Raw genomic sequence first — 21673 nt, 5'->3', positions numbered from 1 at the left:
CTTAGGGGAAAGATATTACCAACTTAGCATAATAAACTTTTTTACTCAGTCACATACGAAATCATTTCGAGGACAGTGATTATAGGTTTGATTACTTAAAATTATGGTGAAAAAGCTGCTCTGCTTACTTATCGTAGAAAGCATAGATCTTATGAAAGTGATTAGGCGACAACTTCCAGTTCTGTCAAAATGAGAATTTTACCTAACAAGGGATATGAAGATTCTGTATAGTGAAAACAATAACACATATTTTCACGTATTAATGAATTTTGCTTTAGAATAATGTGTAATAGCATGTAGATTAATAAATTAACAACCTAAAACATTTTATGCATTCATTTCATGAATAAATTCTGCATAACTTTCTAACAACATATTTATAACATTTTTCTCTGTAAAATAATGTGCTAAAATATTTTAAATTTTATGCATTCATTTCATGAATAAATTCTGCGTAACTTTTCCAGCAATATATTTATTACATTTTTCTCTGTAAAATAATGTGCTAAAACATCTTAAAAGTATCATTTAAAACTAAATAAAAAATATTACACAATTTATTGAATTTGAGCTATTTATTATTCATATACATATTTAATTATTTACAGATGAATACATTCTTTCACACTGGCACATGAATCTTTCCATACTCGTTGAAGATTTAAATTAATTCAATATTTTTTTACTGTGATACTTTGGAAAGAAGTAAGTTTCAACACATAGTATTTGAGAAATATCTTATATTGAGTTCTGAGATAGGGAAGAGGGGGGAACTATGCTCCATTTTTTTACATCTACATGATTATTTGAAATATTCAGATCCATATTATTTTTCAGAATTCCTAGATACTCATCTAATTAGAAATTTCATAGGGTATATTACCTTTTACAGAAATAAGAACTGTATTTTCACATCAAAAGTAGAACAAACAGCAATTTCATATAAGAAAAATTACAGAAGTCCATACAGCAAAATTCAACAAGGAAAGATTAAAAATTCTTTTAAGTTAAATTCTCACTCCATTTTTAAACAGTAAATCTTAATACATTTTATACAGGAATAATAAATAAACTTTAACATCAAAACTGAAATATGTCAATTAACAATAAAAAAAATAAAAAATAAAAAAAGAAGGAACCTAAAATACATGTTATTCCCATACAATAAAAGAGTATCATAAAATATTTCTGTAATGTACAGAAGTAAATTCATATTTTTGAGCATGAAAAATAAGTACATTCTTTTTTTTATAGTTGAGGTACCATAATACCTGAAATTAATCCTACATGAAAGCTATGTAAACATTCAAATGCAATTCAAATATTGTGATTTTTGTTACTTAAGACAACCCATAAATTACGATGGGATATGTTAATAATAAAATTTGTTATATTATTTATAATTACCTTTCAGTAACAATATTAACTTTTAAGTTTTCATATTTAAAATGTATGTTAGATACTTACAGATTTTCATATCTGTCATAATATTTGACTTTTCAGAGATTTAACATTACATTTCCATAAAGATTAAAATCTAAATAAATTTTACAACTTCTTTTTAATTTTTAAGTTTTAGAAATGTGATTTTCTAACTTTTAATTTTTATCTGAATTTATTTTCATTATATAATTCACAATCATTCTGTTATTCTTGTTATATTTAAAACCATAAGGTTCAGAAATTTCAATTTCCTAACACAGAATCAACAAAATGATAATGCACTTTTTAAAAAATTCATTTATATTTCAAGCACAAGTTTCAAAACAATTTCAAGTTTTTACAGCTAAATTCAAATCAAATCTTAAAATAATAAAACAACAATAATAATACATAAACAGTGTTAGGAAGGAGCAGACATGCAACTTTGACAATTTTATAACACTGCGTTTAGACTATTGGCCTGTGTTCCTGTTAAAAAGTAACAAACTGTGTACAGAACACTGGCAATTATAGTAAAAAAAAAAAAAAAAAAAAAAAAAAAAACGCTAAAATGGATAAAAAATACTCAACTTCTGATTGAAATTTCAACATACTGTTGTGCTAAAGGAAAATCTGCATATAATACAATAATATATTGCCTCTCACAAATTTAAATTATTAGAATAATAGAAATGCTCGAAAACAAGCATTTATTATATGGAAAAAAAAACTGATTTTCCTAAATATATTTTTGTTTATGTCTCTAATTAAACCTTTTTACAATTAAATATATATTCTATACAATTTAATCTATGGTTACTCAATATATTTCTAATTTATAATAAAAATTACTATGATTTCACAACATGAATATAATATAGATAAAATCATGTAAAATTTTATTTATAATCTGTATTTTTAATTGATAATTAATTATGCATTCCAAGTCAATCTTCTACAGTAAAATATATACATAACATTGCTTTTTATTCATACAACAAAAACTATTTTACTATAAACTAACAAGTTTTAATGATAAATGTGATTATGTATTATAGTTTAAAAACCGATAATATATTATTAAATAATTAGTGGCTAAACATCTTAAATAATGAGTTCATCGTGGTTTTATTCTTAGCAATTTGGGTTTACATATTATTTACTTCAAATGCAATTTAAACAAAAAAATCTGTTACTGTGAAATATTCTATGACTGCATTCTTCTGCTTAATGCAGGTAGCCTTTGTCTACTCTACTAGTTCTTTAGCAATATTTGGGAAATTGATTTCTGTGGAATTATTCTTAAAACAGAATATTCACAAAATAAATAACACAATTTTTTATAAAGTTATAATAATCATATCAATGTAATACATATTATGATGCTAGCAAATTTACTCTCCTAATTATAATGGTAGAAACAACCCATACATGACTCTCATCACATTGAGATAATTGCATCGAGTGGTGACTGAAGTCACTTCCAAAGGGCAAAGAACTAAATATACTATATAGCAAAAATAAAGTAGCTGACTAAATTTGGTTGCTTATTAAGAGTTTGTATGCATCTCACTAGATTATTGCAGTTCTAATTTAAGAAAACTAATTTAGTGATATGAATAAATATATTCATTAAATTTGTATATAAATATGTTCCCCATAATAGATATAATGAAAAAAATCTGAAATAAGGATATGTTTATCCGCAAAAATTAGTTATAATTTTAATGTAAAAGTAGTTAAGAACTATATAAGTAGGAATAATTTTAACAAAACGTTTTTGAAATTTCATACAGAAATTTAAATTAAAATTGTGCTGAAAGCATCAATTTCCACCCTAGATACATGAATTTTTTCTACATAAAAAAACACATTTCAAAATTAGATATCTCATCTAAACTAAATTATTAAAAGGATTTTAATGTATAAAAATGAACAATTTATATATTTTTAATATTTTTTGGTATTAAAGCTTAATATAGAATAAAAAAGCAATACACTAAAATATCTATGCATCAGCATATCTTATTGCCATTGAAGAAGGAAATTCATTATTAAAATTTGAATAAACATGTATACACAAGACTAATATAATTGTCTTAAAAATGGAATGAAATAAACAATAATGATAAATGTTGCAAGAGTGCATTTTAAGCGTTTAAATGAATTAAGATGGATGCCATTGATTTGTAACTGTTTTATTGTCAGCAACAGCACATATACTGCCAATTTAAATCTACAGTAGCTAAATGATATATATATATATATGTGTGTGTGTGTGTAAAAATCAGGTAAAACTAAACACTAACTTAAATTTTCAATAGTCCCTTAATTCTCTTTAATTTGGTTACCTTCCTTTTCCGTCCTAAAAATAGTAACTGTTTATAATTAGCATCATTTTAAAATTAGTCTATCTCACATGATTTTTACATATTGCCAATGAGGCACATTTACATAACGCTTCAGCCTGTAAAAATTACAGGCTTTCCCAACAGACTCAGATATCCTGCCATAATTTAAAAGTTGATAATGTAGTGAAGAATGTGATTACAGAATGACAGATCGTGATGCATAGAGATGGTGCAGCAATCATTGCCAGTTTAACACTTCTTTATTTTCAGAGATAATTTTTTTTTTTTTTGGCAACAAAACAGATAAATTAGTGCAGTAAACATGCCTCTTCTTAAAGAACTACACTAACATCTTTAAGATATTTGTAATATATTTGAAGAGAGAAGGAGCAGCAGATGTTAGCATGTTGGCAATAGAAAGGTCAGAGAGAGAGAGAATGTGATGTGTCCAAGATGAAAGCTTGGTTCAGAATGGATTTGTTTTAGTTAAGCTTTGTTTTGTTAATTTTCATTTCCAAATTTGAAATTATTATTGGCTAAAGCATTATGCAAGTATCTGCATCATACAACAATCATAAACACGGATTAATTCTGAAATGATGCAATTTACAGCAGTAAGTAGTTACTATTTTTAGCACAGAAAAGACAAATAACCAAGTTTAAAAGAGTTAAAACTATTGGAGATTGAAGTTTGTATTTTATTTTACCTGCTTTTTTTAATCTTACGAGAGGTATAATACATCTGCTGAGGCTACTAACACACCTGACCATGGCTGAGGATCTCATACTATTTATCCCTGTAGCTGTTGCTGTTCCCCAAGATATGCCCAGAAACTTCCACAATGCTTTCTGTTCCACATGCAAATAATATTAGGCATGTATAACTTATGTGAACATCTTATATGACCTATGTACATTTTGCAAATGATTAACTGTTAATAATAAAATGCATTTTGCTTACTTGTGTGCTCTTTTATTTCTCTTGTCTATGTTCATTAGCACCTGATGATGCCATATCTGAAATTGCATAGTTATATGATTCCAATCTGTCCCTGAGCAATTTACATGTCGTAGAAGTTTCTATAAGCTGTACTGAAACATGTTATATAAATTAACATGCATTACAACCTCTAGTCTAATATTAATCTGTCTCCTCAATGCATTTCTAACAAAAACTTTGCCTTAAATTTATAATTATTTACTACATATAATTTAATAGCATATATGTTTTAATAAAGTATCTATACAGTGTCCAGTCTGCCAATGCATCAGCTATCGCTCCACCAGTGGGTAATAAGAAGCTCTAAGGAATCATTGCTGGTCTGAGAAATAGTACAGAGGTATTCAGGAACAATGATTGATATGAACATGATTAAAAAATTTGGTTCCATGAACACTTTTTGAAGGGGGGTGAACTTAAACATTCACTTGGTAATGCAAATACTGCAATCATGCATCATTATCAAATAAGTCACATCACATTACGTCATAGGACTCTTGACACATACTGATACAAATTCTATTTATTAATCTTTTACATGCATCATTATCAAATAAGTCACATCACATTATGTCCCAGGACTCCTGACACATACTGATACAAATTCTATTTATTAATCTTTTATTCCAAGAAAACATACAAAATAGGATTACAACTTGTTAATTTAAAGCAGGGATGCCCAACCCCTAGCTCATGAGCCATATCTCGTTCACAGCAATTTTTTATGTGGCTCAATTTATCAATTTGGGCATGAAAGGTCTAAAAAATTATTTTCTGTATAAAATACAATACCACTGTTAATGGCCATGGTTGTTCAGATATTTCTTTAGTTTAAAAAGTTATATGTATAGAATGAAAATACATCAATTGTACATATTAATTTGGTTGATTATTTGCATAGTTTTTAATTTTATTAAACTGTTATGCCACTGACCAGGAATATTTTCATTCAAAATGATATCACCCAAAGTGCTCTTCATGATGTGCGGATGCCGGTTTGTTTATGCATGACATTAAAAAGATTGTTCTATTTATGTTAGCCATTATTCTACATTAGCAATTACTTTATAGTTAAAATAATCATGTCGGCACAGGAACCAGAGGAAAAGAAAAAAATGTGTATACAACTATAAGTTTCATGAAGAATAGGAAGAGAAATATTTTTCATACATTTTAAAAACAAATGTATTTGATTTGTTGTTCAAAAGTTACTGTTGGGAAAATGCAACATAGAACGAAATTTCACAACAGTTCATAAATAATACAATACTGAATATCCTTTTAACAGCAATTTAAGGAAATATAAATGAAAAGAAATGAAAACCACTTAATTGCACAACAATACTTTGTTTACCAGACCAGTGAATACATGAAAAGCTGCTATTATGTACTGCACCATTTAACCCTTTCGGCCCCACCGGGACATATATGTCCCGCAAATGTTTCCAAATCACCCAATGGGAAAAACAAGCGTAAAATTTATTGCCGCGAGTGTCCCACTGGTTTCCTGTGATTACATCTACCTTTTAGTGTAATTTTTTCTCGATAGATGACACTAGTGCCCTGTGAGCTCTTTGTTTTATCGTAACAGTTTTGACAAGCGGGAAAGTTTGGACATTCTGGCAGCCATTTTAGGCGAAGATACATGAGTGGACACACGTGCTGTTTTCGTTGTATATGATTTTCGTCTATTTTTGCCATATCAAGCAGTTTATTTGAAGTAAGTGAATTTTCATTGTAGATTTTGAAAAAAAATAATATTATGGGACATATATGTCCCAATGGTCTGTTTTATTGGGACATTATTGTCCCAGTGGTTATTGAAATATATCTATGCCTCATTCTCAAAGTGGTCATTTCTGTATTTTTAGGCATAGCAATATCATGAATCGCAGGAAGGGATTGACAAAGGAAGAAATAATTAAATTATTGAATGAACCGGATTCAAGTGATGAACTGGACGATTCAGATATAGACAAGGAATATGTCCCTAGTTCCTCAGACAGTGATAGCTGTGAAGAATTGTGAGAAAGTTCAGGAACATCAAGGGCACCAAAACGAAAGCTGTCATGTCTTGAGCATTCATCAGAACCCTCCGTTGACTCGGACTCTGATGATTTCTCACCCGATGAAGCGGAGCAGGTATCAAAATATAAGTGCAAGGCAAAAAATAAACATAAAAAAAAACTATTTCAAAACCTACTGATCCTGTCATTTGGTCAAATGTTGGTCCAAATTTTGAGCCACGGCTCCATGTATCTAAAGACCGTCCAACTGCAATACTGGCCAAAATCAACAGATCCTCTAATGAATTAGAATGTTTCTCATGTGTATTTCCACGAAGTCTTCTTATTTTTATTTCTCAATGTACCAACCAGCGCCTTGAAATACTGAGACATGAAAAAAAAGTATATATTCCTGACACAGACCCTTCAGAAATTATGCTTGTGTTGGGAGTTATGCTTGTCATGTCGTATAATCAAGTACCGAACTTTTCAGATTATTGGTCCAGCAATTCTTCATTGGGAAACGAAGCTATCAAAAATGCGATTTCCCGTAACAGATGCCTATTGCTCTTTGCAAAAATGTACTTCAATGATCCAGAAAAAGATGCGAATGCTCCAAAGACATATTATATGGATGAAGTGGTGGCATGTTTCAAAAGGACATTTATGCAAGCTCGCGAAGATAGTCCCTTTCAAAGCATCGATGAATTCATGGCTAAATTCAAAGGTCGTTCTAGCCTAAAGCAGTATTTACCCCTAAAGCCAATAAAACGGGGAATCAAAGTGTGGGAGAGATGTGATGCTGCTACGGGCTACACCTATGACTTCAATATATATTCTGGCAAAGACATGGATAATACAGATCATGAGGGTACAATACTTGGAGAAAGAGTTGTTCTAAAACTTTCCTCAACAATACGTAACCCAGATGTTACACTTACATTTGATAGATTTTTTACAAGTGTAAACTTATTGGATAACATATCCTTTCCTTCTGTTGGTACTTGTATTTCTCGTAGAAAAGACATGCCAAAATTCTCTGACGAAAAACTTCAAAAAGGTGATTCAGAATTTCTCCAGAATAGAAGAGGAACTCTTGCAGCAAGATGGCAAGATTCAAAGGAAGTTCTGATTCTGAGTAATTGCCACGGACCTGATGTCATACAAGTAAAACGCAAGCAGAAAGATGGAGAAAAAGTAATGACAAATTGTCCTACCGCTATTGCCAACTATAACAGATTTATGGGAGGAGTAGATTTGTCTGATCAAAAGATATGCCTATATGATTTTGACAGAAGATCTACAAAATGGTGGAAAAAAGTATTTTATAAACTTTTGATGACAGCTGTTGTGAATGCACACATATTGTTTCAAGAAACCAAACATAGGAAAATACCTCTCTTGCAATACATTGTCCCCCTAGCCGAATTAATGATTGCTCATGGCAAAGAAAATGCAATTGTCAAGAGGAAGAAATCAGGTCGACAGTCAAATGCAACAAAACTGATGTTGAATGTTGGAGATCATTTGCCATTAGAAGGGCCAACAAGAAGAAGATGTGCCCGCTGTGCCAAACAAAATAAAGAAAACCGAACAAAAACTGTTTGCGCCATGTGTAAAATTGCACTATGTAAAAACTGTTTTGCAATGTACCATACATAGAAATTTCATAAATAATGTTGTGTAGGTAGGTGTTTTCTGATAAAACTGTTTCAAAAGTATTGTGAAATTCATTTAGAACTAGAAAACTGAACTTTTCACTATGTTTTATATTGTCACTTCAACCCCAATGGGACACATGTGTCCCAACTAAAAAGACCAGTGGGACACATATGTCCCACCTCCAAAATGGCCCTTACAGTAAATTTTTGCTTATAATTGGGCAGAATATTGCTATTTCTACTTTATTTTACCTAATAAACCCCTAATTTATCTTTTTTTTTAAAAAGAAAAAACTGGTTGTGAAAGGGTTAAGATTCACATATATTTGCAATACACACACACACAAAAAAAAAAAAAAAAAAAAAAAAAATTCAGGATGGTGAAATAAAGAATCAATGCTTGTTGCATTAGAGATATTATTTCGAGGATTTAAAAATAAGAATGAAATTATGTTAGCTATCCAGGAATTTAGTATCACGTAGATAGAAGTTATGTCTGTGAATATCACTGAACAATTAAAAGATGATTAACAAAAATGTATTTTTCAAAATTTACAATGTGATAAATCAACAGATATCTGTAATGTAGCACAAATAAATGTTTTTAAAAGGATGGTTTTCAACGATTGCTCAACAAAGGAAGATATACTGTCAGCTTTGCAATTAAAAGGAAATACATGTGGGTAAGACATACACCAAGTTATTAAAAATTATAAAACTTGTATCCTTAACAACAGATGGCACACTTAGCATGATTGGTTCTGCTGTTGGCTTCATCACATTTTGCAAAAATTAAGCTGAGTTTCCAATTTATTTTTTCACTACCACTGTATCATATATCAACAGGTATTATGTGCAAAAGTCCTGCATTATGAATACATAATGAGAGTTGTTCTAAAAATTGTCAATTCTTATTCACACCAGACCATTTCAGCACAGATTATTAAAAAAACTGACTGATGAACTTTATGTTGAACATGGAACTTTAATGTTACATTCTGAAATTAGGTGGCTTAGTAAAGGAAAAGTCTTGCAATGATTTTTAGAGCTTCATCCAGAGATAAAACAGTTTGTACACATGGAGTCTAGAAATGAAAAATATGTAGAACTTAGTGATCATAGCTGGTTATGTGATTTAGCCTTTCTTACAGACATAACAACCAAAATGAATATATTCAATCTTGAACTTCAGGGAAAAGGAAAAACTCTTATTGGGTTAATAGCAAGTATCAATGCATTTAAATTAAATTTGTGAATGACCCAAATAAAGGGATGTAACTTTGGGCATTTTACAAATTTGGAGTACCACGTTAATAAATATGAGAAAATTGAAACAAATAAATATTTTGAATCTCTCACTGAGCTCAAACATAATTTTGAAATTAAGAGTTCCTTATTTTCGTAAAATTGAGCCATTTGCATTATTCAATTTATATCTATTTATTATTAATATTTCTGAAATATCACAAATTGCAAAGGTGATAAATAAAAAAGCTACTAACTTAGACATGGAAATACAGATTTTCAAATGAAAACCAGAATATCACAAACAGATTTTTGGATACTTGTAGATGAGAAAAAATATCTAGTCTTAAAAGAAATTTTCCAAAAGTTACACTCCTGCTTTCGATCAACTTACTAGGAAACAACTAGGACAACTACGAAAATGGTTTTTCAACAATGAACTTGTTAAAATCAAAGTTGAGATCCAGGATAATTAATGAAAATCTGAATGCCTGCATGAATTTAGCTATAACATTGTATGTAACAGAGTACAAAAAACTGGTAGGAAAAAAATGCAGTGTCAGGTTTCACAAATATTTTTCTTATATTTAATTTGTAATTGAATTCTTAATAAACAATGCATTTTCTTTGATACAATTGATGATTACAATTTTTTGAGTATTACCTTTTTACCTATACATTAAATCAAACTATTAAAAGCAATATATATAAATATATATATATATATAATTATTATTATATGGCTCCCCCCAAAATTTTAAATACTTAATTGGCTCAAGACAGGTTTAAGGTTGGGCTCCACTGATCTAAAATTTAAAAAACAAAACTATTATTTGCACTTGTACTGGTCCGTATGCAAAAGCAGTATGCTGATTACAATTTCAGTAAACAAGCAATGGAATGATACTATTACTGGTCTGGTTCCAACTTTTATGACTCTTAACTAACTTTCTGATCACAAATGAGTTCAGTTGCAACCAAAATACATGACAAAATGGGCACAAAGTGGAATTTTTCTTAATAGAAAAGCAGTCAAGCTAAGCTTATCCTTGGAAGTATTAGTCCTATACATCAAAGAAGGGGGAAAATTCCAGAAATTAACAGATATTACTGAAAATAGATGACACCACAGGTAATGCATTCTGCATAATGAGAAATGAATTTATTGTCATCATGGCATTCTTCATTTTACCTTTTGGTAATAATTGCTAAAATGACACCAAAATGGAAAGAGCTTGTACTTGATAAGTTGTTTTTCATAAAAATCAATATTATTTTTAAACAAAAATGATTATACCTCGAAATAACACTAAAAAATCAGCATTCAATTATATTATATCATAACTATTTAAAAATTTTTTGCCAACTCTCGTATTATATTTATGCATTGGAAAAATATTTTTTCAGCAATATCTATTAATCATAAAATCAAGTTCTTTGTAGGACAAACACTTCCCTTTTACTAGAACGTACAGCATTTCTACAAAACCTTCTGGAATCAAAAATGCTGATAGAGAAAATTAACATTAATTTAAAATATTTACCATTAATTCATCCAAGATATAATCTGCAAAATCTTATCAAAAATACTTATTAAACACAAATAATAAAAACAGACATATGACATGATAAAAACACAGCCTATATAAAGTATGAATAATGTATGCACAGGGTAACATCCCCTTCAAAATCAGGAAGACATTGCATATATTTTAAGACTCAGGAGTGGTTACAGTGTATTAGGCTGAACTAGAATAGAATAAGCACAGGTACAGAACCAGCTAACAGGGATAACAAGTTATCAATCATTCCCCCTCCCCAGCAACACATCTTTCAGATACAGCTTTCCTGTAGCAAACAAATTCCTACAAGAGGGATCCTGTATTTAGATCTCAGTATTATCTGAATTCATCTATGAACAGTAACCAGGTGACTATTTCTTCAATGTCTTATTGCCTCAATGCTGAAAGTCACCCAACATTAGAATTACAACAATGTGCTTTCACTGTTTAAACACAAATGCATTTTTTTTCTTCAATTATATAGTCCTCTGTCAACAAGTCTTCCTGAACTTGTTGAGTGTCTTTACAAAATCAATATATATCAGGGTTCATAGCCACATTTTAGTTAAAGAAATAAGCACCTATAAGCACTTTTCAAGCACATTTTAAGGAAAAAATAAGCACCTGTCTAATTATATTATACACAACTGCATAACCTTAAAAGAAAAATTAGACTTGTAATTTAAAATATAAGCAATGCAATATTTATTAAGAAAATGAGCATTACCTCAACCATGGAAAACAACTTAAAAAAAAAAAAAAAAAAAAAAAAAAATTAAATGACAGTTCAATTTACAGAATTAGTTTACAGTGAGAAGAAAAAAAAAAACTAAACTATATTACAAGATTTAATGATGAAATTTCAGTTCAAAATATAGAAAATAAATAATAATAAGCCATATCAATTGTATTCGTTTGGCACCTAATAAAAAATACAATTTATTTATCCACTCATATTAATATTTAAATAATTTAACTTAAATCAAAATTCTGAACAATTTCTAAATTTTCATTGCATAACAGTTTTCCCTTAACATATATTCCAAGCAAAGTAATTTAAGTAAAAAAGAGGCACATTTCTGAAATCAGAAGACGGGAAATTGCTTCATGCAGTCTCCTTTAACAGTAAAAGCTTAACTAACCCGCATACTCGGAATTTGCCAAATATTCCGGATAGTAACTGGAAAAAGAGGAGTTTGGTGAGATAGTAGCTGTTCTTTAGATTTCTTGGCTAAATAAATGATTTTGACATTTCGATATGTGCATCATATAAAAACAGACCAACGGAACTGAGAAATATTCTACTTAGAAAGCACAGAAAAACTCTTTTAAGTGTTCATAAACAAATCTCAGACGGAACATCAAAATTAATTATCTCTGCAAAATACCGCAAATGTTATTGTGCAATACGTGCGGCGTAATTCTTCCACATGTGATATTACGCAATCGGAATCAACAGCTGCCGGTATTCGGAGAATAAAGAACTAAATAAAGGAAAAGAAAGAGACTTACTAATTTGGGGTGTTTCTGATTCTAATTTTCAACAGACTGCGTTAAATTTCCGGAATAGAACCAATCTTTGCTTAGGTTGGGTAGACCGCAAAAACTTTTAGTCCTATTCAATCCAGATTGGACAGTGGTGGTGGTGGGGAATCTGCTGCTTCAATATTAGAGATTTTGCGGAGAAAGTGGATAACCTCCCAACCTCCCTACTGTATAATGTATTGGGGGGGGAAAGAAATTATTTTGACTATTCGATTACCTTCCTTTTATTTAAGCCATTCCGAATATTATTCCCTATAAAGCTAGTCTGTGTAAAAACACACCCATTTTTGGAAGTTTATCTATACTTCAGCAGTTACTGCAACTATATTATTATAAATATTCATGCATATACTCATAATATAAGCATAACGATCATAATAAACACGAATATGACCTGACCACGAGGAACGAGAATGTAAATTATTAAAATCTTGATAGAAATTCAAACGTGTGTAATATTTGGGTGGGAGGAAAAGAATACCGAATGTAACGGAATTTTCTACCATTTTTGCAATTCTTTGACCAAAAAAACGACGTGCACCTGTCTGTACTCTCGCGAGCACCATAGGTTACAGTAATGCAGAGAAAGGGGGAAAAAGCAATTTGTGGGAGTATGATTCACCATCTGACATTGCATATAAGGAAGAAAAGTTGTTTATTTAGTTTTGGCTTTGGTACAGGGAAAAAAATGCACGTTCATAAAAAAAAAAAAAAAAAAAAAAAAAAAAAAAGCACTAAAAGCAAAAAATAAGCACTAAAAACAAAAAAAATTTAGGGCTTTAAAGAAAAAGTAAGCACCTATAAGCACTTTTACATTTTATTTTCAAATATAAGAACTTATAAGTACTTGTAAGGACCACTACGAACCTTGTATATATATATATTATGTAACAGTGGAAAGGAGATTAATTACCATATTTCAAAAATAATAATCTGCTCTGAATTTTTTTCCAGTTAATAAAAGCAAACAGTATAAATTTTTCCCCCAAAGAGCAACAATACTTATTCACATATTAGAGTTTTATTACTTATAAATATGTTCTTGATATAAAAAACGTTTACTTTCTAATACACTTCTATAAGATTAATGTTTAATTCAAGGGGTCTCAACCGGTGGTACGTGTACCACTAGTGGTACACAAGAGAAAAATAGGTGGTACACAAAGAAAAAGTATTTTTATCTATTAAATTCATAAATCTCGTGAAGAAAAAGAAAAGCTGATAAAAATTTCCTATGATCGAACTCGAACTGTAGATTTAAAAAATAATACACTTGTTAACTTTTGTTTGAACTGAAAAATAACTTTAAAGGCATTTCAAGTAAAGCTATTAAACTTTTAATCCCTTTTTGCACAACCTATTTGTGTGAACAAGGATTTTCTTCCATGTTATATTTAAAACTTAAATACAGAACACAATTAAAAGTGAATCCTAATTTGTGGTTAAAACTAAGTGAAATAAGATCAGACATGAAGAAACTTGACTCTCTTAAACAGGCCCAAATTTTGCACTAAATTTGAGAATTAAAGTACCGTATTTATGTGAATGTAATGCGCATCGTTTTTGGCCAAATGTAATATTCAAAATTGGGGTGCACATTAGATTCGAGTGCAAAGTTCGCCGATGACGTCAACCAAATTTAAATCGTAACAATGGATTACTGTATTTGTCGACTAGATTTACCGTTACATTTATCATTGACACATTATTGCATAGAGGATACAAACTGCAGAGTACGTAGTCACGAAAGGGAGGGCAAACAGAGGAGAATGTCATATGACGCTACTTTCAAATGTAAAGTAATTCTTTATGCTGAAAAAAATGGCAATAGAAAGGCAGGGGAGAGTTCAACGTAGTTGAGAGCAGTGTTCGCTCGTGGCGGTAACAGAAATTGGCACTGTTTGCAACTAAAGCTAGTAGAAAGAAATTCACTGGCTCTCGCAAAGGAAGACACCGTAAAATTGAAGAAAAAGTTTTGGAATTTGTACGTGAAAGGAAGAAAAATGAACAACCTGTGACTAGTGACACCATAAGAAATAAAGCAAAAGAGGAGGCTGAAGTTCTTGGAATACCGAAACAAGAGTTTAAGGCTAGCCGTGGATGGGTGGATCGGTTTATGAAGCGGATGGGCTTATCTCTAAGACGCCGTACAACAATATGCCAAAAGCTTCCTGCAGATTTTGAGGGAAAACTACTAACATTTCAGCGGCATGTCATCACACTTCGGAAGGAAAAGAATTTTTCAATGGGGCAAATTGGCAACGCTGACGAGACGCCAATTTGGTCTGATATGCCTCATAACTACACCATTACGGAGAAGGGGACTAAGGAAAATATCATTAAAACTTGGGGATGTGTAAAACAACGCGTAACAGTGATGCTGGCAATAACAGCAGACGGGTGCAAACTTCCCCTTTTCTTAATCTTCAAACGGAAAACAAGCCTTAAAACCCCTAAGAATGAAAAGCTGTTCCCAGATGATGTCCTGATTCGAAACCAAGAGAAGGGGTGGATGACGGAATCATTAATGCTTGATTGGCTCCGAAATATATGGGAACGCCATCCCGGTGGGCTCTTCAATCCACCATCAATGCTTTGTCTGGACGCATTTCGTGGTTATCTCATCGACGACGTGAAAAAGAACATGCGCAGCCTAGGCAGTGATCTTGTAATCATTCCTGGAGGGATGACGTCTGTGTTATACAACCACTGGACGTTAGTATAAAAAAACCTTTTAAGAGGTGCGTTCAGGCGGAGTACGAAAAATGGTTTGTGAGCCAAACCGTGAATTGACCCCGATAGGAAAAATTCAGCGTACTGCACCGCACATTGTTGCACACTGGGTTTCTGCTGCCTGGAAAAGCATCGAAGATCCAATGATTGCGAAATCTTTCAAGAAATGCTGCATTTCAAATTCATTGAATGGCAGTGAAGATGACGTGCTCTGGAATGCCGAGGATGACGATGAGGAAAGAAGAAATGAATCTGCTTCTGACGAAGAGAGCTGCGAGGATTCCAGTGATGAAAACATTAGTGAATAAAGACGATTACTATTAATCACGGTTTGTAGAAACTGCTAGCTATAGAAATGTTACGATTTATTTCATGTTCATATTTTACGATAGATACCATATATACGGTAGTGGTAATTACGATAGATACCATATATACGGTAGTGGTACGATAGATACCATATATACGGTAGTGGCGCATTAGATTCGCATAAATACGGTAGTATAACTTAAATTTTGATAATAAAAATAGTAACCCATTTTTAATGTAATGTAATATATTTTTATTTATGCATGTTTAATACAAATAGCCAATAGGTTGTGCAAATGGCAAAATATATTTATTTTTAATATTTCTATTGAGAAATTGAAAAATAAATATTGTAAAATGTAGCGGTGGTACTTCAGTTTTTATTTAGATGATATGCGTTAGTCGAAAGGTTGAGAACCGCTGGTTTAGTTCATATTTATGCATCAATAGCCAATGTTCTACTCATATCCCATCATATAGAATTATGCATGACACAAACACAAAACTCATATTTTAATGTCAAAAATTTCTTTTAAACAGTCACTTTAAAAAAGCTGTAGATGAGATTCCTACATATTCGTACATAAAAATGCAGAATATTATGAGAAAACATGCTGCATTGCATTTTAACGCATAAAATACAATGATACACATGTGCACACAGATATATATAACCTCAGTGTTTGTATCATAAAAGGATATCATTATTAAATAAGTTCTTTTCACATGAACAATGATTAATTTTCATAGTATACTTTATTCTGATATTTGGCCATCTACTAAATAAAGCATAATCATTTGGAAACTTGAATTTTAAGATAAAATAATTAGTATCTAAAGCTTTAGATGCAAAAATTTCATTAAGCAAGTTTTCTGTTATACATCAATAATGATTACAAGGTGGGATATTCAAAAAGAGTGAAAAAAGTCAGAATATATATTAAAAACAATATTGCAAGTAAAATACTTCAAATACTGCAAAGCCTACACAAAAAGTACTATAAGTCACAACAACACAAGTAAATTACCTTAATGCACAGACAATAGATATTCAACAAATCATTTAAAAAAGAGGAAAGAAAAACTTTTATTTCCAGCCGTCATATTTTTAAATACATAATCAAGACTTTTTAAAACGACTCAATTATATGACCATCATAATAAAAATTCATGCTTTTGGGGTACAGTTAGAGTTAAAAAAAACTATGCTTCTAAAGAATTAATATACATAAAATATCACGTCTATTATAATTTTTCTTTACAAACTTAATGAAATACCCACTCTGTTTTTCCATTTTTATATACATATTTGAGTGCAACTTCAAAATCCCACATAAAAAACACTTATATAACTTCAAATTTAAAAAATACAAATCATAAACATTTCAAATATTTAAATATTCATTTATGTGTACATTTAAACACATACTTCTGCAATTATGGAAGACTACTATAATACAAAAACAGGAGCCAAAACTAATAAACTCTGGGATAATTTTTATGCAAAATTATGTACATAACATCTGTAATACTAATAATTTGAGCAAACTTAACAAATACTGATAAACTTCAACAAAATGGAAAAGTATACATAACGAAGAGATAATTTTCATACCATTATTTTATTTATCAATTACTTTAATGAGTTATTTCTATAGCATTATTTTTTGAAAATGATAGAAAAGTAATTTTTGGAATGGATGATTGAAATCCAAGAATTGAAATACAGTCAAAAGTCGTTAATCCTGACTCGTCGGGACTTCGGCGATTCCGGATTATCGATTTTTCCGGATTCTAGATCATCAGTTTAAATCTCGTAAGATGGCATGCAGAAATTCTAAAATTAAAAATATGAAACCATAATTTATGAAATAAAGAACAATTATGATCTAAAAGGGTATCAAAATTTACAAAAAAAAAATATTTATTTGTTTACTTTATTAAATATTTCTTTCAATGTAAGTTGTTTAAGTTGCTTCGTTTTATGTGATAATATTTTCTCTTTAATTCTATAAACAGACATAATTTCTTGAGTTACAAAGTTCCGCTGTTCAAGTCCCGTAATTGCTGTGCCGAGAATACAGACTAACTTGTCAATCAAAATTTTTTCGTTTTCAGTAACCTCTCTGTCACCTTCTTCATGTCTTTATCCATTTTTTGCAGCAATTCCACTTTTTGTTTGACGGACATCGAAACATACTTTCGTTTTGTAGATCCTTTGGGAGCTCCAGCATCGGAAATTCTATTTGACATAATCAAAAGTTCAAGTTTACTTTTATAAAATTGTTCTTACAGTCTGCAAAAAATAATAAGTGCATCCAATTCGAAGATTAAGGAACAACGCAATCATCAACATTAAGTGAAATAGATAATTAGATCATTTTAGCTTATACCGCCCGTTATACATTAAAATGTATTCTGCGCTTGTGCACATGCATGTGCACAGTCGTAAAGGTTTACGCGCACCCGTAAACGCCTTTGCACATGTGTCAACGCGGCGCATGCGCAGAAAGTTTTTAGCTTTGAGGTCCGAATTATGGGTGTCCGAATTAACGACTTTTGACTGTATTCACATTCAGACAATCTACAATAATCACATTAGACATCAACCACTCATTATAATAGCCCATTTGAATAATAGTACTAATCAAATACACTAATATTCTTCGGTACGTACATATCATCCATATACATATAAACAACATTTGAATTATTCTTGTATATCTATGTACATGATATATCAAGTTTTGCTAGAAATAGGAAACATGAGAACCTTCGCTCGCATAAAAGATAAGTCTGGCAGTTGGTCCAAAACATGTGTTGCTTCTGCACTTAAATCTGATGGACGGTGGGCAAAGTTAGAGTTGGGAAGAGAACTAACATTTTTGGAAAGCAGTTGTTCAAGGATTTGAGGTTTACTACTACTTTCAGAGCATGTAAGAATGGGACTAGGTTTTAGGAATTCATTTTCAAAGCCTAAAAAGTAAATAAAAAAAAATAATAAATACAATTCATATTCATAGTGTAATTATTATACTGCATTTTAAGATAATAATTAGAGGTTCAGTGGATGTCCTACATACATTTATTATCCAAGGCCACATGCTGTATATTCTGGCAACTGCCACTTACTTTATCCATTGGTCAATTAAATATGGTTAACATAAATGTGTCTATTTTTTTATTATTTATTTATTTCACAGCTTGCACTGAACTTTTATTGCTGTAAAATATCCCCAAAATATTTCTTAATCTAAAACATAGAACAAAAATTTGTTTCATAGCTAAAATTTTCAGTTTTATAACGTAGCAAATGCTTCTTAACTAAGGATTCATATTTTTGGTCACTTTCAGAAATGGGGAAAAAAAAAATAAATAAATAAAATATAATAAAATAAAATTGCAGGGTTAAAAAGGAGGTTTTCCCCACAGTACACACACTTCAGAAAACTAGGTATTGTTATACATGCTACTTCCTGATGAAAAGAAATGTTTTTCCAACTATTTTAGACACATTATGATAATTAACCACACTCATTTTCTCCCGGCTGAATACTGATATTTCTCTTTCTATAATTCAGGTAAGTTTTTAATTACTGAATAAAATTAATGAATCATCTGCTTAAACACCTCTATTTAAAGTAAGGCTACTTGTATAAAACAAACCCAAGAAGATTAATTGATCTCATTAAAGCAGTAAGAATTTCTGTTATTTGAAAGATATCTATTAATAATGATCTGTCATTCTCTCCAGGAGAATTTTAACTAGGAATTTTTTATTTTCATTACTGAGAATGAAATATTTTTTAGCCACTTAATCTCGAACCTTATTGCAAAATGAAGGAAATGATAATAATAGTAGTAACCCTCCCCCCCAAAAAACACTACTTTAAGGTGACACCCATGAAGTCAAGTGATTGTAGTGTAATGGAGTAGGTCATTTTAAACAGGAAATGTTCAATGCCAATATTCATTTATGTTATCAAAAATACAATTACAATTACAAAAATACAGGTGGTCATTTACCAAAAAATGGCCATCAAGAGAGCATTCACTGCTGCTGCAATTGAAAAGTGTTCATTCAGTTGCCATTGAGAAATATTTGTTTATACTTCCTTTCAATATGTCTTCCATTGTTTCAATATATATAATTCATAATTTCATGGTTTCAATACAATGATATATGGTTCAATATCAAATAATTCAAAAACTTCAATAATTCATTTCAAATAGTGATTTAATGCCATTTTTATTCAAGAATGGCTTCAGAAATTACTGATTTTGATGATTTTGCTTCTTTTGTTATCACTTCCACTGGTCTTTTTTCTTCAAAAGGTGCATGTACACAGTTTTTTTTTTTTTTTTTTACATTTTTACAAGTAACTATCAATACCTGAAATGCTTAAAACTTCATTGCATTCAGTACCATATAAAGGTGGAGCTATCACATTCAATATATTTCAAAAATGCTGCATGAATTCCAGTATTATTTTAAACAATTTGCATGCTATGAAAACACAAACAGTAACATTGCCCCAACATTGTGCTGTTAGACATCTCTCTAAGAAGAAGATCACAGATTGAAAATTCTATTAAAATGCTGCCCACCAGCGGCCGAGTGATAAAGACGCTGAATACTAGTAGTTCGGTCTGAGGTTCGAATCCCGTGAACGGGCTGGCTGCATGGGCATTTTCGTGGTTTTCAACATGTGTAATCTGTATATGAGCCAGTTTTCCTTAGAAAGTCCTCCACAAAGGCATCCCTCCCTTTAGGCAGATAGCCCTCATATGCTTTGCCATAATTGAATAATCCCTAATCCCTATTAAAATGCTTTTACAAGAACTAACCAAACTTTGTATACTTATAAGCAAACATGATATGCCGCTTCAGCAGAAAAGGATTGTTTTTGAAATTTACGAAACCAGTTTAAGAATGTTTTACACTTGAATTGCAATAAGAAAAATTATTATCCAAAAAATTAATGTAACCATGTTTGTTGTTCGGAAACTACTTCTACTGTTAAATAACACGATCAAAAAGAAGGAGATTTTTGTTTAACCTAACTACATTACACTTACATATTTAATTTTTTTTTAATCTAACTACGTTACAGCTACATACAGAGGGCTTTCACATATTTTTAGAATGATTTTGATATGGAATTTAAAAAAGGCAAATGTTTTGAAATACAACTTTCTAGCAACAGCTTATAGTTTGAAATGAGAAATACTGTCTGCTATTTTTAAGTTTATTCTTCTTTCAAAATGTTGCATGTAAACAATTTGTGGCTAGAAGGATATCCATAGTTCAAAAACATTGTGAAATGCATGGTATAAAAATTTCTGAATGTAAAATAAACAAACATTATTAATCGGAAAAGTAAAAACTGTCAATCATTACTTCCATGTGCCAAAAAAGTATGTACTAGTTCTAATGTTTCTAAAGTTAAACCATTGGTAACAAGAGAAAATATGCTGACACAGAAATGAATTGCAGAGTCTTTAAATACATCCATAGGAATAATAAATAAAATAATAAACTATGATTTAACAACTCATATAATTCGTGCAGGATCCTCATACAATGGGAAATTAAAAATAGAAGAGTCCAAAAAATGTTAAAATCAACTCGGTATACTATCAGGAGAAAGTTTTATGTCTGATACTTACAGAAGAAATTCCATTTCCAGACAAAGCAACAAGTCATACTTCGAAAAGTACACTCTACATGCACACAAAAAAAAGGCGCAGTTCTGTAATTCCTGTTCCAATTTACGACAAAAGCACAACTTAGAATATACATTAAATTTTTACATATAGCACTGGTAGATTTATATAT

At 30.5% G+C, this 21673-nt stretch overlaps 1 protein-coding gene across 1 annotated transcript in view; it reads right to left on the bottom strand.

Annotated features, from left to right (window-relative positions):
* Positions 1-556: 556 nt before the first annotated feature.
* Positions 557-21673, bottom strand: part of Afti (aftiphilin) — a 74927-nt gene continuing 53810 nt past the window's right edge. Inside the window, exon 7 of the mRNA XM_035356143.2 lies at positions 557-18810. Within this exon, the coding sequence (XP_035212034.2) occupies positions 18575-18810 (236 nt within the window). The 3' untranslated portion in view covers positions 557-18574. The remainder of the gene's footprint in view (positions 18811-21673) is intronic.

Source organism: Stegodyphus dumicola, chromosome 2 (genome assembly GCF_044657685.1).
Source record: "Stegodyphus dumicola isolate Sdum_Otavi_A_Nest chromosome 2, ASM4465768v1".
Taxonomy (NCBI): Eukaryota; Metazoa; Arthropoda; class Arachnida; order Araneae; family Eresidae; genus Stegodyphus; species Stegodyphus dumicola.
The sequence above is the reverse complement of the archived record's forward strand: the minus strand, read 5'-3'. Positions and strand labels throughout refer to the sequence as shown.